At 35.5% G+C, this 17,792-nt stretch overlaps 1 protein-coding gene across 1 annotated transcript; it reads right to left on the bottom strand.

Annotated features, from left to right (window-relative positions):
• Window positions 1–3,440: 3,440 nt before the first annotated feature.
• LOC145598230 (uncharacterized) lies at window positions 3,441–15,773 on the bottom strand. The gene is made up of 14 exons (XM_081654563.1): window positions 15,530–15,773; window positions 14,328–14,418; window positions 14,099–14,184; window positions 13,068–13,932; window positions 12,923–12,990; window positions 12,414–12,496; window positions 10,889–10,988; window positions 10,430–10,515; window positions 9,104–9,186; window positions 8,393–8,520; window positions 8,182–8,283; window positions 5,654–5,947; window positions 5,420–5,542; window positions 3,441–4,034 (listed from the first exon to the last, which is right to left on the bottom strand). Exons 2-14 carry the CDS (start codon window positions 14,329–14,331, stop codon window positions 3,651–3,653), a joined length of 2,406 nt encoding a protein of 801 aa, XP_081510689.1. The 5' UTR covers window positions 14,332–14,418; window positions 15,530–15,773; the 3' UTR covers window positions 3,441–3,650.
• Window positions 15,774–17,792: the final 2,019 nt, after the last annotated feature.

Genomic DNA, 17,792 nt, shown 5'->3' with positions numbered 1-17,792 from the left:
ATTTATGGTCTGAAGCAAGCTTCCAGACAATGGAACAAGGAATTGAGTAGATTTCTGAAATCTCTTGGTTTTATACAATCTACTCAAGATTATTCTTTGTTTACTAGACAGAAGAATGGTGAATTTCTTGTGCTTCTAGTCTATGTGGATGATATGATGTTAACTGGAACTTCACAGTCTCAGATTAGTGAAGTTAAGAATTCTCTTGATGATGCTTTCACAATCAAAGACTTAGGTGATTTGAAATATTTTCTTGGGATAGAAATTACAACATATTCCAAAGGTACTTTATTATCTCAAAGGAAGTATATCAAAGACATTATTTCAGATGCTGGTATGGAAGACTGTGTTCCTGTTTCTGCTCCTTTATCTACTGGTCTGAAGTTATCTACTGATGTTGGAGAGCTTTTGGATACTCCTGATGTTTACAGGAAGATAGTTGGGAGATTGTTGTATTTGGGTATCACTAGGCCTGATGTCTCTTATTCAGTGCAACACCTCAGTCAATTCATGCATACACCTAGAGTTTCTCATCTGAGAGCAGCTCTTCACATATTGAAGTATTTGAAAGGAACTATGGGTGCAGGATTGTGGTATACTGCTGATTCTGATCTTTCTCTTAAAGCATACAGTGATGCAGACTGGAGTGCTTGTCAGTTTAGCAGTAGATCTGAGTGCATATGCAGTTTTTCTTGGTTCAAACTTGGTATCTTGGAAAACCAAGAAGCAAAGATCTGTTAGTAAATCTTCTGCAGAGTCAGAATATAGAAGCATGTCTGTTGCTGGTAGTGAACTTGAATGGGTGTGTGGATTGCTTGAAGATCTTAATGTGAAGGTTCAACTACCTGTCACTCTTTACTGTGACAATATTTCAGCTGAGCAACTAGCCAAAAACCCCATGTTTCATGAGAAAACGAAGCATTTGAAGAGGGATATGCATTATGTAAGAGAATTGGTTGAAGATGGTTTCTTGCAGAATGTTCATGTTTCTTCTGAAGAACAGTTAGCTGATGTTCTCACCAAACCATTGCCTTCGACACAGCATTGGTTTCTTGTTTCCAAGCTTGGACTATTGGATCAATGTCCAGCTTGAAGGGGGTGTATTAGATTTATACATATTATTTTATAAATTAAGTTAGTTAGGTGTAACTAACTCTTGTATAAATATTGTACACTTGTATTATTCTGTACATTGACATTCATTACACACATTATTCCTGCAATAACAGAATTTTCTCTCCTTCTCTCTACAATTCTTACACAAGTCGTTGCAAATAATATATATAAAGCGGAAGTAGTAAATAATATAAAATAAAAAGCGATTTATAAAGAGATGGGTGTAAAATGAAAAACATAAGATCGATCGAATAAGATTGAAATTGAGAATCATGACATGATCTTTTATATGGCTGATGAATTAAATTTAAATGTTTTTAGTTGAGATTTAATTTGGATAACAACAACACTGTCTATCAATACAGTGTCCGCCATTAGGGCAACCAGGGCATTGACTGTTGCAAGCTTCTTGTATACAAGTATCTCCCATTGATACGCAAATGTTTGGGCACGTTTGATCTTCCCCACTCGTTATTGTATGGATTAATGGATTTAATGGTGAAACTTCTCTACTAATGCCACCTGTTTAAATAAATATAACATAATTATTATCATCGATTGCAAAAGGTGATAATAATAATAATAATAATAATAATAATAAAAATAATAATAATAATAATAATAATAATAATAATAATAATAATAATAATAATAATAATAATAATAAGTTTAAAAAGAAATGATTAAGAATTACTAAATATTAAATAATTATACTGATTGATGAGTGATTTTGTTTTAAAATTGAAACTTTTGCAGAGTGTCAATTTATAACGTGAATTTAGGGTTTATATGCAACCTGAAGATTATGTACGTATTATATCATAAACATATTAACTAGAGGTGTCAATTCTAGTTTTCGGGTCAGGTTCAGACAGTTCAGTGACGTCAAGTCGGATTTAATTTCAATCTATTGTGTCCATGCAAACAAATTTAAATAGAATATATTTCGAGTTGGTTTCGAAATGAGTCGTTTTATTAGATTTTGACACCTCTAGACAGTCTCTAATACTACTAACAAGATAGAAGAATTGTTGTAGCCTCAAATTATTTTTAATAGAATGTTTTGTGTGAGTTCGTTTCACGTGAGTCCACCACCACCACCGACTTAAAAGATCCCAAACCCATACCTTAATTGCAATATTAACAGATTGAAAAGCAGCAAGCCATTGATGAGTAATCAATCGACCCCCATGGCTTGCTGTTGATGAGTAATCAACCGTTATACGTACTCATCAATTGAAGAAGCAAGCCATTGATGAGTAAAAGCTCGAATTTCGAGTAAAACCACTGATGAGTAAAACATCAAACTCCGCCATTAATAGCTCGAATTTCGAACACCGCCATTGAACTCCACCATTGAACTCCGCCATTGATGAGTAAAACCATTGAGTAAAAGCTCGAATTTTGAGCTCGATTTGCTTTTGATGGAGAAATGATTCTTGAACTCCGCCATTAACAGCATCAACCAAAAGCTTTGATACTCAAACACCTTCCTTCTTTGCTTTTTCTAATCAACAAAATACTACAGTAATCAATTCAAATTACATGATTTCTGCACTAATGTGAGTTGCAGAGAAAGATGAGAGAGATGGTGGGTTGTTGAGGAGAGAGAAAGAGAGGAAAGAGAGATGGTTGGTTAATATATATCAGAAAATAGGTTAATTATATCAGAAATTGAGATGGTGGGGCGGGGATGGGGATGAAAACGATACCCGCCATGGGCGATGGGGCGGGGGTGGATTTTAAGTTGTACCCGCCCCATCCCCGCCCCGCCCCACCCGCCCCATCCTCACCTCATACCCACATCTATATACTTTTATATTATTTTATAAAATAGTTACGTGAAATAAATATTAATTATAATGTTTTCTACTACACTTATATTATAAACAAAAATGTGTGTAATATTAAGAATTTTTTTTTTAATATTATAATCCGTATTAATTATGTAGGATTGTGTATTTGAGACACGGAAATTTGGTGGGTCTTGGGTGGGGATTAGGCGGGTATTTGGTGGGGATTTGGCGGGGATAGATATCCAAGTGGGGGTGGGGCGGGGATGGTTTTGGAGTTGTACCCGCTGGGGCGGGGATGGGGATGAATATTAGACCCGCCGCGGGGATGGGGATGGGGATGGAGATGAAAATTTTAAGTGGGGATGGGGATGGGAAGGCCAACATCCGCCCCGCCCCATTGACATCCCTAATTTGGAGTTGTCCAAATGAGCAGGTATATCAGCATTAGGTGTACAAACTACAAGGTAACGTCAGGTGAATCATAGATGCTCTGGAAAAAATTTACAAAGCCATGAAATGACAATTAAATCATCACAAAAATTATTTTATTGGATAATTTAACAAGTGATAAATACAGAAACAAAATTTCATTCTAAAAGTTCTTCCTATCTAAATTTAACAGTGAAATTCTTTAAACTGCCACTACTCAAAATCTCAAATGACCAAAACTTTAACCCGTTGGGTTAGCTAGCAAGTTAACTGTCATTTCCTATCTTAACTTGCGGCCTGTAATTAGATCTACATCAGAACACCTTCGGCGTTGTTAAGCGCTTTCTTAATAAGCTTGAATTTTTTAGCAGCAGTTTTATTTGTGCTTACAACATACTCTCTGATAAATAACTCCAGGCCATTTCGGAGTTCTTCCAGCTCAGGGGTAATGGTGACACGTGTAAAAACATTCCACACAACATTATCTGGGTACTCGAAAAGTGCCTCAAAGAGCATCCGGAAATGCATTATCCTCTTTGCTGTAAGCTGGGTGGCATCAATCAGATCGACAACTTTCAAAGCAGCAAGGGAAAGAGTGAAGCTTGCAAACATTTCGGCCTCAAACTTAGCTAGGTGCATTGATCTCATCAAAGGCATGGACTCCAGCTCTTTCAAATGGTCCCAAATGCAGTACTGCATAATTTTAGCAAAAAAAAAGGTTAAGACATACTTATGTTCTTTGTTTCACACCTTTTTATTTATTGTTAAAAGTAAGTCTGGACCATTAGAGGAGGGAGGCATAGATCAAATTAAAATGATATAGAAGATTTCCAAATAGGGAAGTGAATCGAGGCACTAAAAAAAGGCCGATTATGGGAGGTGATGCACTTAAAATAAATAAATGAATAAATAAACAAATAGGCCTATTATGGGAAGTGAAGCAAAAAAAAAAAAAAACGGAGGGCGTATCCGTTTAGATACCCAAGTCTTATACCAGTAGCTTTCACCATAACTTGCACCACTGATTTGATATAAGCTTTATGGTGTCCTCTACAAACTGTATAGAATATTTTTTTTCTTAAAATAAGGTAACATTAGGACGGTCAAACAGGCTGTGTTGTATCGGGTTCCTGTCAATAATTAAAAGGATTCACTCATCTTTATTAATCCATGCAAGAAATTATATAATTTAGTACATTATAAACTAATTAATATTCATATTAGAAATCAAACTCTTCCTTCAGACCTCCAATTGTTTAATTCAACCTGACCTCCACCCTAACTTGCCAATGACATGTTGCCGTAAATAGGGGTGTTCGCGGTGCGGTTTGGATCATAAACCGCACCAAACCGCAAAAGTGCGGTTTGAAATTTTTCAAACCGCACCAAACCGAACTTTTAAAAAAACCGCACCAAACCGCACCGCAAAATGCGGTTTGTGGATTAACCATGTTTTATTAAAATTGTAATTATTCTTTTAAAAACAATACTTTTATTTTATTTTATAATTATTAGTTTATAATTCAAAAATTAAACTCTTTTTATTAACCTTTAATTAACTAATAGTCAAATTCTCTCAAATAAAAAAACTAATAGTCAAAGATTAGTTCATATATTTTATTTCTTTTATATAATTTTAATGAAAATATAGTATAAAAATTGCAAACCGCATTAAAGTGTGGTTTGCGGTGCGGTTTGGTCTCAATATTTTTGGAAACAGCACCAAACCGCAAACTGCGGTCTGGTCATTTTCAAAAACCGGACCGCAATTTGTAAACCGCAAACCGCACCAAACCGCAAAATGCGGTCTAAACCGCACTCTGTACAGCCCTAGCTGTAAATCTGTCAAATTGTGATGAATCTTTGGACTTTTTGGCTATAGCAAGACACATGGGGGAGCCAGAAATGGGAGGGAAAACTTTTTGAAGGTGGCTGGACAGATGGAAATCAAAATAACAATATGTAAATATATGTCACCAGGCTATATTTACTTGCTGTTAACCCATCTGCCCAAGCCCCAAGCTATATAGTTGGCATATAAGACATACTTATTACAAGAAAATTTTTTGAAGTCAAACCTGAAGAGTGAACTTGTGGTTTTTGTCATGACTGCAAAGCTTAGAAGCAAGAGCTGTATAATACTTGTTAAAGGACTTCTCCTGCAAACAGCACTCAACAAGAACTCGCATGATCTCTCTGTCCTGCAACATGTAAAAGAGCTGAAGTTCAATACTGATGCCAAGAACAAAAATAACGATTGACAAATCAACTTCAAATGTATCTGTGGTGCAGGCAGAAATCAAAGCACAGACCTGCTTTCCTTGCAGATTCAAGCTCAATAATTGCTCAAATGCATCAATATAATCTTCTCCACTCATTATAACAAGAAAAATTGCCCTTCTGGTATCTGTATTCATTCTTTGTTTGGCAGCAAGGTTCAGCATTTTTTGGGCCTCATTAACCTCTTTGTCCATCTTACCAGCAACTTTACGAACATCTACTGTTTGAGAAGATAGGTCCCCAGAAAACCACCACTGCCCTTTCTTGTTGGGATCAAGCAGCTTACTCCATTTGACCCCCCTGAGTGTAATGTCATCGACTCTAAGCTGCAAATAATAGAGATAATTTTTAACAAACAAATAAGACTGTAGTTCATGGTGATGAAAAACAAATTTTGTCCTAAATACTTTGCCACACATGTCCCACACAAAAATCAGATGCAAAAGTTAACATTATCGATAGATGAGCATTTGAAGCAATGAAAAATAATGGAGTCTAATACTTTCAAACTTTTCTTCTTCTTTCTCTATCTCTTTTATTTATTTATTTATTTAGAAAAATGTAGAGAGCTAGACAAAAATAAAGCAATAAGGGTAGAGAGCTAGACAACAATAAAGCACAAACCCTTAATTCTTTCTTCCAAGCTACCCCCTCAATCCCCCCCCCCCCCCCCTCCCAAGCTAAATTTACAGAAATACACATGGGGAAGGAGGGGAGAAAACCAACAATTGACAAGGCTTAACAGGAGGATAAGGGTAAGATAGGCAGGGTCATAAGCTATTCTATTTCTATCATCCTAAATATTTCCTCTTCGAGTCTCTTATTTACCATCTTTCCCTCACAGATGTGAGACCAACCATCAAGAACTGGCTTACCCGAAAGGCCCCACTACCCAAAAGTTTAGGGTGAAGATTGGTACGGTCATAAGCATACCCACAACCCCCGGCCTCCTATAGTCGTGAGATTGAAGGACCAAAATTGGGATCCTCCCAGTATGAATTGCAAGGGGTGCTGCCATCACCACCCTAACCTAGGGACAAACAAATCCTTGTTCCACCAAGAAATAGGGATAGTTAACATATGGCTTGATGTTACAATGACGAACATATGCATATCATAGATTTGATTATTCAATTATTAGAGCTATCAACTATTTCTTGATAACTAAAAGCTGAAGCTTAGGCTCTAGCTATCAAGTCAAGTTGGAATTGAAGAGCAAAATCAAACAAATTAGCACCATGCATAGAAGAGGGAACGAGGGGCGTGAGAAGGAGAAATATTTGCACCTCCCTCCACAAAGGGGATCATCTAGTATAAGTTGAAGAGAGGCCTAGTGGGAATCCCATGGGTTGGGTGGAGTGAAGATCGGCTTCTTAATATGAGCCGGAATAGCGGCGGAAGGGATCCTCGAATGCAAATCCGAGTTTGTCAATACCTATTTCAACCACCCCTATTTCCCGGTCCATTTAGGACCTGCCCCTAGATGGGGTGGTGATGGAACTACCCTTTGCTATCCATTTTGGGAGGGTCCTGATGTTGCACCTTTATGAGATCCAAAAGACCACCCCAATTATGTGACCTCTTGGCTACATTCATTGCCGAAAAACTAGAATTAATTAATTAAGCATTAATATCAGTATTCACTTTTACCTAAAGATCACCATAACTGGAGCACATCTTAATAATTTAATATTGAATATCAAGCAAATGATGAGAACCAGGCAAAGTTCCTACCACTTTCTTTTGGAAAAAGTGCTTAGCAGAAAGAATTCTACTTTCCACTCTCATACAATATCAAGGCTTTCCAGACTACAATATCAACTATAAATTGCTTTATAAAATTTCTCTAACAAATCACATATCCTCCAATATAGTTGATTGTCTAATTTCAAAAGCGTAATGAATAACTCAAGCTTAATTGGTTTTTTTTTTCTCATTTTGTAGCAAATAACTTTTAATTGTGTAAAATGATTAGTTTTGCCAAGTAAACATGCCTTTGACTTTTCTCACCACTAGTTAGCTCCAAGAAAAATAAGGTTAGATTACTAATATGCTTACCAGAAGAAATAGATTAGAGTTGCGGAAGGTCCGAATAAAAACAAAAAATCCATGAAAATAAATCTAACATCTTTATCATATAAGCAAGGGGAAGAGGAAGGAATAAAAAGTTAGTGTCCGAGAACTACCCATAATACCCCAAAGTCAAATAATATTCCTTTCCTAATATTATTGATGATATTATTATTGACAATATTGCTTAGATCTCTTTGGAGGGGAAAAAAAATACACTGCTTTCAAATCTTCACGCACGTAAAAAAATTATATACACCCTTAATATTTTTTGCTCATTTTAAAATCTTAAATTGAGAAGAAAAATATTAAATGAGCAAACATCACCCTTGGATGCACCTATCTCTATGTGCACCCAGGTGTATATAAAAGGTATGGCACACACACATTGTGTGCATATAGTACTAGTTCATATGCAATAAATAACCTTAAGTATAACAAATGAAAAAAAAAAATTAGATTGAAACTGTAAAATTGACAGGGAAAACACCTTTTGCAGCCATTTTTTGATGCGCGTGTGTGGTGAAGAATCCTCCTTAGCACGCTTCTTGTTGTTCTTGATGTCACATATAGTCTCAAGCATAAATTCCATCTGCAACATATAACTTGTTTTATCACATGATGCCATGAACAATTGCAAGGGGAAGAAAAAAAACAAAAAAGAGATCCATGAATAATCTCAGAATGTCACAAAATCATACCCTCTTGCTATATGTAACCATCTCCGCATCTCCTGATGTAGCCTTTAACTCATTCACTCTACTTTGGACACTTGAGATGAAGTCTTTCATGGAAGTAGGATCATCCCCCCGCAACTTCATTCCACAACCTGTTAAGTAAACCCAAGTATGATTAGTTTTGTCAGCTTTATGATATGTTCTAATGAGAACAACAATTTGAACAGATATTGGCAGCAGTTTACATACATTATAAAGAATGACAAGTGAGAAACAGCAAGAAAAGTATGAATTGGAAGTCAAAAGAGATCTAATAAAAATATAAGCCACTACTTTCTCCGTTTTATTTGAAAGAAACACTTCATTTTTACTATTACCAATGCATATTCAGCCATTAATATCTTTAATCATCAATAAATAAAGATTATAAAATAATATTATAAACAATTAATATTAAGAATTAAGACAAATCTAACAAGACCCCCCACATGACTTTTTTTTTTTTTTTTACTGAACTAAAAATCACCAAAAAAAAAAAAAAAGAAGAGAGAGAGAGATTATATAATGTGTGAATAGTGTAAATTTCTAAGTGCTTCATCTTAAAAAAAAAATGAAGTATATATCAATCTCCACTAACTGGAGTAACTGCAGGAGGAACTAATAGACTAGAAGAGAGAGAGTTGCTTCAATTTATGCATCACTTTGAATAATCATGAAAGGAAAGGAAGTCCTTACATTGTAAAATCGTTAATACAATAGAAACATCTATCTCTGCCAGCTGTTTGCTTAGCTTGATCAGAAAATCATAAATCAAGTCACTGCAAGGTGGATGCAAAAGTCAGAGTTAGTTGACAAAAGCAATACTAGTATCATAATAGCATAGTATAACAGCTCCAAGTAGATAACATATGAGCAATTCAAGTAATGACCAATGTCCTCAACAGTTAGGAGGACATTCAAAGTGATCTACTCTTCATTGACTAGCCAAACTATATACCAAAAATTAGAGAACCTCACGCTAAAAGTTTGTAGGAAAGACACAAGTGCAAAGCTAAAGCCTGACAGAAGCAGAGCATACAAAGCAGAATTTCTTATATAAGATAGAAAGGAAAATCATTAAATAGAACAAAAAACAAAGCTAAATTAAGATGGGATCATGAGCGTTTGTAAGGACCTAATGAGACAACATCAAATGCAAGCTACACTATATAATTTTGATACGTAAGCCACACAAATTGTAAACCATAAGACTATCTTCTTGTAAAATTCCATCATTTCTTCCCAACACGGCACCGAATTAACTGGCATGGTAATATACACTCCCTTTGCTTCCCAATCACAACAAATAATGGATCAGCAAGTGCTCCAAGAATGGTACAAAATAGCTGTATTGTTTAATTTTTCAGTTAGGCTGTATTGTACAAGGTTTGACCGATAGGAAATATCCAGTTTAGTACGGGGTGTTTCAAAAACCCGAGACATCCAAACAAATGTTCCTACCCTAAATCACCCTGAATTAAATGTCTGTATTTCACTCAAAAGTTACTGGCTATTCAAAGACATAGTAAAATATCCCCCATGTATCCCCAGTTTTGGTTCTATGCCTATAATAGTCAACTTGTACATTCAATACAATATCCTAAAAAGACTTTTAAATCAAAAGTGTGCTACAACCACAACATGGTCAGCGTATCCATTCCCAAGGCACCATAACCATTCTTGCAATTGTGAACAAAATTGTAAAATGAAACAAATTTATTGAATTTAGAGCATAAGAACAGTATGACAGTAAGAAAAACTACAGGTACATTTATTGAATTCAGTCAAATAAAAATGCTTTAATAATGCTACCCTCAATCAAATGTTTTTCACCTGGCACCCATAGTATCCAACTATCCATGCAACACAGATTGACAACATCAATGAGTTTATAATTGACAAGCAACTACCCAACTAATACACAGCTACAGAAGTTTTGCAATATAAACACAAAATCATTTGATTCCTTAAACCAACACACAAGCTGGATGAACACACAAAAATTAGTAGCATAAATCTTACCTAGAGCACACTCCAAATATGCACAGGTAGGAAAGGAGAAGTGACAAATTTCTGAGGGATAGATTATCTTCCTTGGAGTATTCATCCTAATATGAAGACAATAATCAGACTTAATATAGTCAGCATGCGGCAGAAAATTGCAGTCCAAACAAGATTTAGGCACATTGACCAATATTAATCCATGATACTAAACCAAATTTGTAAACAACTACTCCCTCCATTCCTTTAAATTCTTTGAGTTTTGACGGTTATGGCAAACTTTTAAAAACTTTGCCTATATAAACATCAAAATGATATAATGTGGGATCTTGATAGATTTGACTTGAAACACATTTTCAAATATTAAATAATTAGAAATTTTACTCATACCTTACTGAATATATAAAAGAAACGGTGGGAGTAAAAACTAGATACTTAATAAAATTCTGATTTTCCAAAGCAAAGATACAAAGCTAGTACCTCAAATGATTTTGCAAGGGATGCCATGAACCTCGCACCAAAGTCTATTCCAATCATGGATGACATACCTGCTAGAAATGCTGCAAATACTGCTGCATACCTTCATGTCATATATGTAATTCTTGAATCAGTTGTATGCATGAGCGATCAACTCAAACATAAATAACAAAGGACAATTAAATATGATTTGGACAAGAAGTAGACAACACTGAGTCAAATCTTGGCATACATGCAACTATATTTAAGAGTCTAAAGAAGCAAAGTTGACTTAACAACATACTAAACAACTTTATCCCCTTTGTGTTCATGTGATATAAAAACAAACTTCAAATGCTAAATAACAAGAGCAACTAAGCAATATACTTTAAACAATACTGTAGCTTGGAGGTACAATGCAAGGAAGAAACACCATAAAACCCAAGCCTTAACCCTATTTGCCTATACTATAAAATAGTTTAAAAAAAGAAAAAAAAAAAAACAAATATTTATCTATTGGCAAACTCCAAGCTCAAAAACATAGATAACATACCGCCAAAACAAAATTTCAAACTGAAATACCTATTTTTAAATATAAAAAAAAAAAAAAAAAGCATATTTCATCTGACAGAGCACAATAAGAGTGACAACAAAAATAAGCCCAAGGGAACATTAAAGCTTCTATGTGAACACAAAGCAACAGAACTAAGATCTCTGGAAGAATACAAGATTAAAAGGTATGACCATCATATGCAAAGAACAGAGAAAGACTGGACAGGTGAAGGGATAGAAATCCAGCATCACTAATTCACCCACCTGGCCACCCACCAATTAAAGAGAAAAGGACCTAGAGATTTGAGTTCCAACCTTCTGAGGGCAGGAAAAGAAAGCAGAAGGCTGGATTTGTCTTATGAGTGGCAACCTAATAGCTTGTGTTTCCTAAATCCCTTTCTCTATCTTATTATATGACCTCTCCCATACATAGTAATTTTGCAAGATTATCATTTAGTTCAGTTCTATGAAATGAACCTAATAGTGGACACAAAGGCTCCTTAAGCATAGCCATACAGCCAACAAGAAATGATGGTGTGTTCACATCATTAGATAATTTTTGTGATGATGAAAATGATGAGTTTGTGTTTGAGAGTAGAAATTCACATGGAGCGTTGGTAGCTTGGAACTTGGTAGAGAACTGAGGCTAAGCAACTTAGCATCAGAATAATGAGAGATTAGGGAAGCCCAAATGCCCAATGCCCCCAAATCGTCACCTAAACGGCTCAACCTAGTGTGATAAATGAATGACAATGGTGCTAAATGCTCCCCAAACATCTCATAGTGTCGTAGAGTCATGGCAATCGGATGAGAAAGATGATGATGATGAGATGGAAGAGGACATTGGTAGAGACTGATTATCTAAAAGATAAATACGATTATGACAATTGCCTACATCCCCTGTAATCTTAAGGAAAACATTCTCACAGAATAACAGCATACAAGTGACATCAATGTTAGAATCAAAATTTTTATTAAAAAAATGTCAGAGTCTTACTGTTCATTTCCTCGTGGACCTCCAGCACATGAAGCCAAAACCTCTTCACTGACAATTTGTGATGCAATAGCACGACTGACAGACTATAGAAATAATAAATTATTTTAAAAAAAAAAAAAAAAAAAAAAAAAAACAGTAAGTTGAACTAAAGGCAAATGATAACCAGACCTTGTTTTTTTTTAAGAAAGAACCAGACAGATATTTTGGGATAGAAAATTGTTCGACACCAACAGAATCATAAAGAATATATCTAAGATACCTAAGGCACAAATAGCAGTGAAGCATGGGGAGGATAGACATAAAATAAGGGGTAAATTATCAAGTGTTTTCCCACAGAAGTTCTAATGTTAAGCAGCCGGCAAAATGAAGTATGTATAGCACTAGGTCAGGCCATTTGACACACATGAGCCTACACAACATTAGATATTAATCATATTATAGAGTATTGGAAAAGATAAATAAATAAAACAAGATTTCAGCAGCAATTTGTTTAAACAAAACTGGTATACCTGAAATATTGAGAAAATTTCTCCAGTAATAGACTCCACATTAGACTCAGACATCCTGTTCAGCAGACCTAAAGCAAAGGGGAGAAAATTCAGCGTCGTAAAGAATGGAAAGAAAAGAATCACTGGAGAAATCATTAATTATTACCTCGTACTCGTCTTCGAATTTGTACATACTCTTGCAAATCATCACCAGATCTAGATCTCAAATGAGGTGCAACATACTTGCCAATGCTCTGTAAACCAGTATCCGTTTCTAACACTGTAGATTCCTCACCCTCTTCATCTAAATCAAGTGACATGTTTTCGGCTTGTTTCTTATTAGTAGCATCATCACCATCATCAGAACCACTTTCTTGCTCCGCGTTTCTTCTCTTCTTCTTTCTCTTCTTGCTTTTTTTCTTTTCAGTCCTTTCAACAATTTCTGTTTCGCTGCTGTCATTTGCCTCATCCTCTTCAGCAGATGCAAATAAATTGCTCTCTTTAGCTTGCATATCATGAGAATCATCTTTGTCAACACCAAATTCTCGCCCCGATTTTTTCACTTTCTTTCTCTTTTTCTTTTTGTTCCTATCATCATCTTCTAGTAAACTTTCTGTTTCACTGTCATCTTGTTTATCGTATACTTTTTCGGATGAATCATGAAAAGACGGGATACCTTCAAATAAAAAATCAAGTCCATCACCACCGTCATCCAATTTACCATTTTTCAATTTCAGTCTTTTAGCCAACTTCCGTTCCATTTCTAAGTCCTCCTCCATCGACGGCCCTGACTTCATATCCATTTCCAAAAACTCCTCAAACCTTGTCCTCTTTCTACCGACCTTTTGATATTTCTTGGGCATCCTACTCTTAACAGCAGGCTTAGCATTACCGTCGTCACTATCACTCTCCATCATAGATAACTTCCTTTTTTTTCCTTCTGTACTCGCATTCTCAACCAAAGAAACCACACCCTCTTTCACACTACCATTCCTCAAATTGTTTGAGTTCTTTTTAGATTTGCTAAATTTCTACGGTATCCAATAAATACGAAAGTCAAATAAGAGAAAATTACAGAAAACACAAATAAAAGGTCCCAAAAACCCTAGAAATACTAAGCCGAACCCCCACCCCCCCCCCCCCCCCCCTTAAAAAAAAAAAAAAAAAAAAAAAAAAAAAAAAAAAAAAGGTATGAACCTGATGGTTGAGCAGAGATTGATGTTTATGTTGTTTCTTTTCTTGTCTAGCAGCTTTTCGCTTCTCCTTACGCGAAGCCATCTTTTCTGAATGAATTTGAAAAAAGGAAAGAAAATTTAAAATATTGAAATAATGCGCAAACAAATTTAGCAAAACGATAATTAAACATCCCTTCAATTTAATTCAGTTATAAACAATGCAATTATACTTTAAAAGGTAAAGAACTTACCCATAGTTTTCGCACAAGAAGAGGGTGCAAATGATAATATTTAGTTGTTTAGACCAAAAGCTGCCAATTCTTCTCAATGTTGAAAATATTACTGTACAATTGAGAAAGATAAAGATTCATTAATGGAGGAAGAGAGAAAAAGAGATTACAACAAAATATATTATTGTTAAAGGTCTACCAATTTCATACGTAACTTGATAATTAATCAAAAGAAGGGAAAGGGTGCAATGAAACATTAACAATCATAAAAGACTAAAAAGAAATATTAACACACTAGTTAATTTTAACAAGAAGTAACTTATTACCTTAAATTTAAATTTTATACGAAGAAGTTAGCTTAGATTTCAGATTACATTGATCTGAATTATGAACCATAACTTAATCAAGTGGTACAGAGTTAGATTATCATAAATATGGTATATGAACTTCCAAATTTAAGCACATACATACTAAGCCTAATAGAGGCAATTTATTTGAAATAATGAAATCAGTGAAAGCAAAATGGTATAATACTTCAGGGGCTTAAGAAATTGGATTCATGGGAATGTCCCTTAATAATTGAAGTTGATATTCACCACTACTTCCAACAACAACAAAGCCTTAGTCGCAAAATGAACTGGGGTCGGCTAACATGAATAGTCATAAGGAATCGTACGATATCAAAAAAAAAAAAAAAAAAGTGACATAACAAAACCATCAATTTATGAGGAAAAAGACCACCTTTACCACCACCACCAACAACACTCCAAATGAACACCTTCTCCTCCGCTGCCTGCCGCCATAGACGGCGGCGAGTAAAGGAAAAAGACCAAAAACACGTAATCATAATGGTTCCCACTTGTTCAGGAAAATCAGGCCTTTCAATTAAACTCGGAACTTATTTCCCTTCCGAAATCATTAACTCCGACAAAATCCAACTTTACAAAGGCCTCGACATTACTACCAACAAATTACAACCCGAGTTAACCCATTACAATATCGAGCTCGAGCATCGCCGAAAACTACCGTTATTAGTCGGCAGTTCAAAGACAACAATAAATTAAGGGATAATTGGTTCAATAATCAAATTAGGCTAATGATTTATTCTGGTTATTTTAAAACTTAGAACCAATAATTCAGATTTTCGAACCCTACACTTAATGTACTGAGAATTAAATTAGATTGTGAAATTGATATGATGATAACAAAAACAAACAACTTACCTCAGAAGCTGCTTCAATGGGATTCAACGGAGAACGTCAACTGCACATACATACTAAGCCTAATAGAGTCGCGGTGGTCGGACAGCAGCGTCGGCGCCGGTGGTTGAGCAGCGGCAGCACCGTTTTTTTTTTTATTTATTTTTTTTCGTTAGTTGATGACTGAATAGGAAGAAGAGGCAAAGCAACAATATAATTTGTGAGGGGGCCAGAGGGGTGAGGTTTACGTGAGATTGGAGGGGAAATGAGGGGAAAACTGTTTTTTTGTTTTTTTATTATTAAGAAAATACAAGGGAAAAACTTTTTTTTAAGAAATACAAGGGAAAAACTTTAGGTGGGTATAATAAGAAGTGGGTTTGGAGGTTTCCTAATCCAAATTAGGGATGGCAATTCAGTCCGGATCCGACCCTACTCCGTCCCGATTTGAGGTAAAAAAATCCGCTCCGAGTCCGAGAAAAAAGTAATCCGAGTTCGACTCCGTTAAAATAATCCGACTCCGAGTCGGAGGAGGGTCAGAGTCGGATCCTACAAAAAATCCGAGAAAAAACCCGACTCCTACAAATGTCCGACTTTGACGGTTTATCCGACTCCAACTCCAATAGATAGTGGATTTTTGTGTGGGTCATGGTGCCATTGGGTGTGGGTTGTAAAGGCCCACATAGCCCAACATCTCAAAGTATATTGAATAATGAAAAAAAAAACTCGGAGTCGGGTCAGAACGGAGTCGGAGGTCGGATAGTGAAGTCGGAGTCGGAGTCAGAGGTCGAATTTAACCTCCGACTTCCTGTCGAGTCAGAGTCGAATTTAGCATAATCCGCTCCGAGTCCGACCTGTTGCCATCCCTAATCCAAATACTATTAATTAGGGTTACTTGTTTAGGTCCATATATATACAAAATTTTACAAAAAAACTAGTTAGTGACCCGGGCGATGCCCCGCATTGTATTTTTTAGATGATTGTGGATATAGAGTGATTGAAAGTTATAGCTTTTAATAGATCACTCCGTATTACACAAATTAAAAGAATCAATAAATAGAATCGACCACAAATATCAATTCCACAATGTTTTCCTCAACATTATTTGATAATTTGAAAAATCATATTTTCTGTAAATCGTAGATTACCATTATAGGCTAAAATACTATACCGTTTGTACTCTTATCCTACTATACCATCTTTTTTTTACTCCCTATAAAGAGTCCAATGTACATAGTATATTTCATTTTTTTTTTCTTGTCATATCTCTTTGTAAAGTGTCGAACAAAATCAGTGTAACACTCTAGAAATTCTTTTCCTTTAATAATACACTTTACCCTTTTTAAAAATACGTTTTTAGGAATATCTAAGACATTACCGCCCTATGAAAACGACTAAGGCAACTATCAAAGATACACAGCGGAAGACTTGAAAGCCAAAACTATTTAGATAACATAATTTAAAAACCAACCAATGAAAGTAAAGTTGAAAATCAACAAAACCAAGTCAAATAGAAATCCACTACAACTTGGAACCATTCAAGGCCCTTATTCAAAAATCGAATCAACCAAACTTCTATGTTAGTCAACAAAATAACATCATCAAATATTCAATGCATAAAACACATCATATCCTAATAGGATCTAGCATGATTCTCTCTTCACTCAAGCCCCGTCATGAACATGCTTCAATACCTTAAAAGAGTATCCCCACTTGCCCCCACTACTCTCCATTAAAATGGACCATCGTAGGGCCAAGATAAAGACATAGCCAAACACAAACATACACATAATCAGCAAAGCTGAGTACATAGGCGTAGTGAAACAAACTAACATGCTTTCTCCTAATCATCACACACTTACCTCATTGCACCTGTTTACAAGCACACACAACATTAAACAAGACACTTTAACTAGACACTAAATAGTTCATTTAGCGATGATTACGCATCGAACGGGTTTCCTGCTAAACCTCCCCCAAATAAATTGAGGTTAACTGACACGGGAGCTAACCGTGCCAGCGACAAAACCACTCAAAGGTGGCGGAATTCCTGCGCATAATCTATAACCCTTAATAAAAGTATGAAGTTAGTAACAGTGTTTTTTGGGGTTATTACATTTAGACCCCCAGATTCAATTACTTGCCAATATTACCCCTCCTGCCTTTGCTTTGCTTTTTTTTGCCTTTGCTCTGATTTTTTTTGCCACCTGTTTAGGAGAGTACAGGTGTTGTGTTTTGGTTGCCAGCTAAGTTATTGTTTCCGTGTATTTCATTATAGGACATGTCATTG

This window comes from Chenopodium album, chromosome 20 (assembly GCF_948465745.1).
Source record: "Chenopodium album chromosome 20, dcCheAlbu1.1, whole genome shotgun sequence".
Taxonomy (NCBI): Eukaryota; Viridiplantae; Streptophyta; class Magnoliopsida; order Caryophyllales; family Amaranthaceae; genus Chenopodium; species Chenopodium album.
This window is presented reverse-complemented; position numbering and strand designations above follow the sequence as displayed.

What these genes read in the sequence shown, in the direction of transcription:
- LOC145598230 (XM_081654563.1), bottom strand. An exon ending in TGGTTACATATAGCAAGAGG is followed by an intron (nt 8,284 to 8,392) that starts GTATGATTTTGT and finishes TATATGTTGCAG; the next exon opens with ATGGAATTTATGCTTGAGAC. An exon ending in ACCACAAGTTCACTCTTCAG is followed by an intron (nt 4,035 to 5,419) that starts GTTTGACTTCAA and finishes AAAATTATGCAG; the next exon opens with TACTGCATTTGGGACCATTT.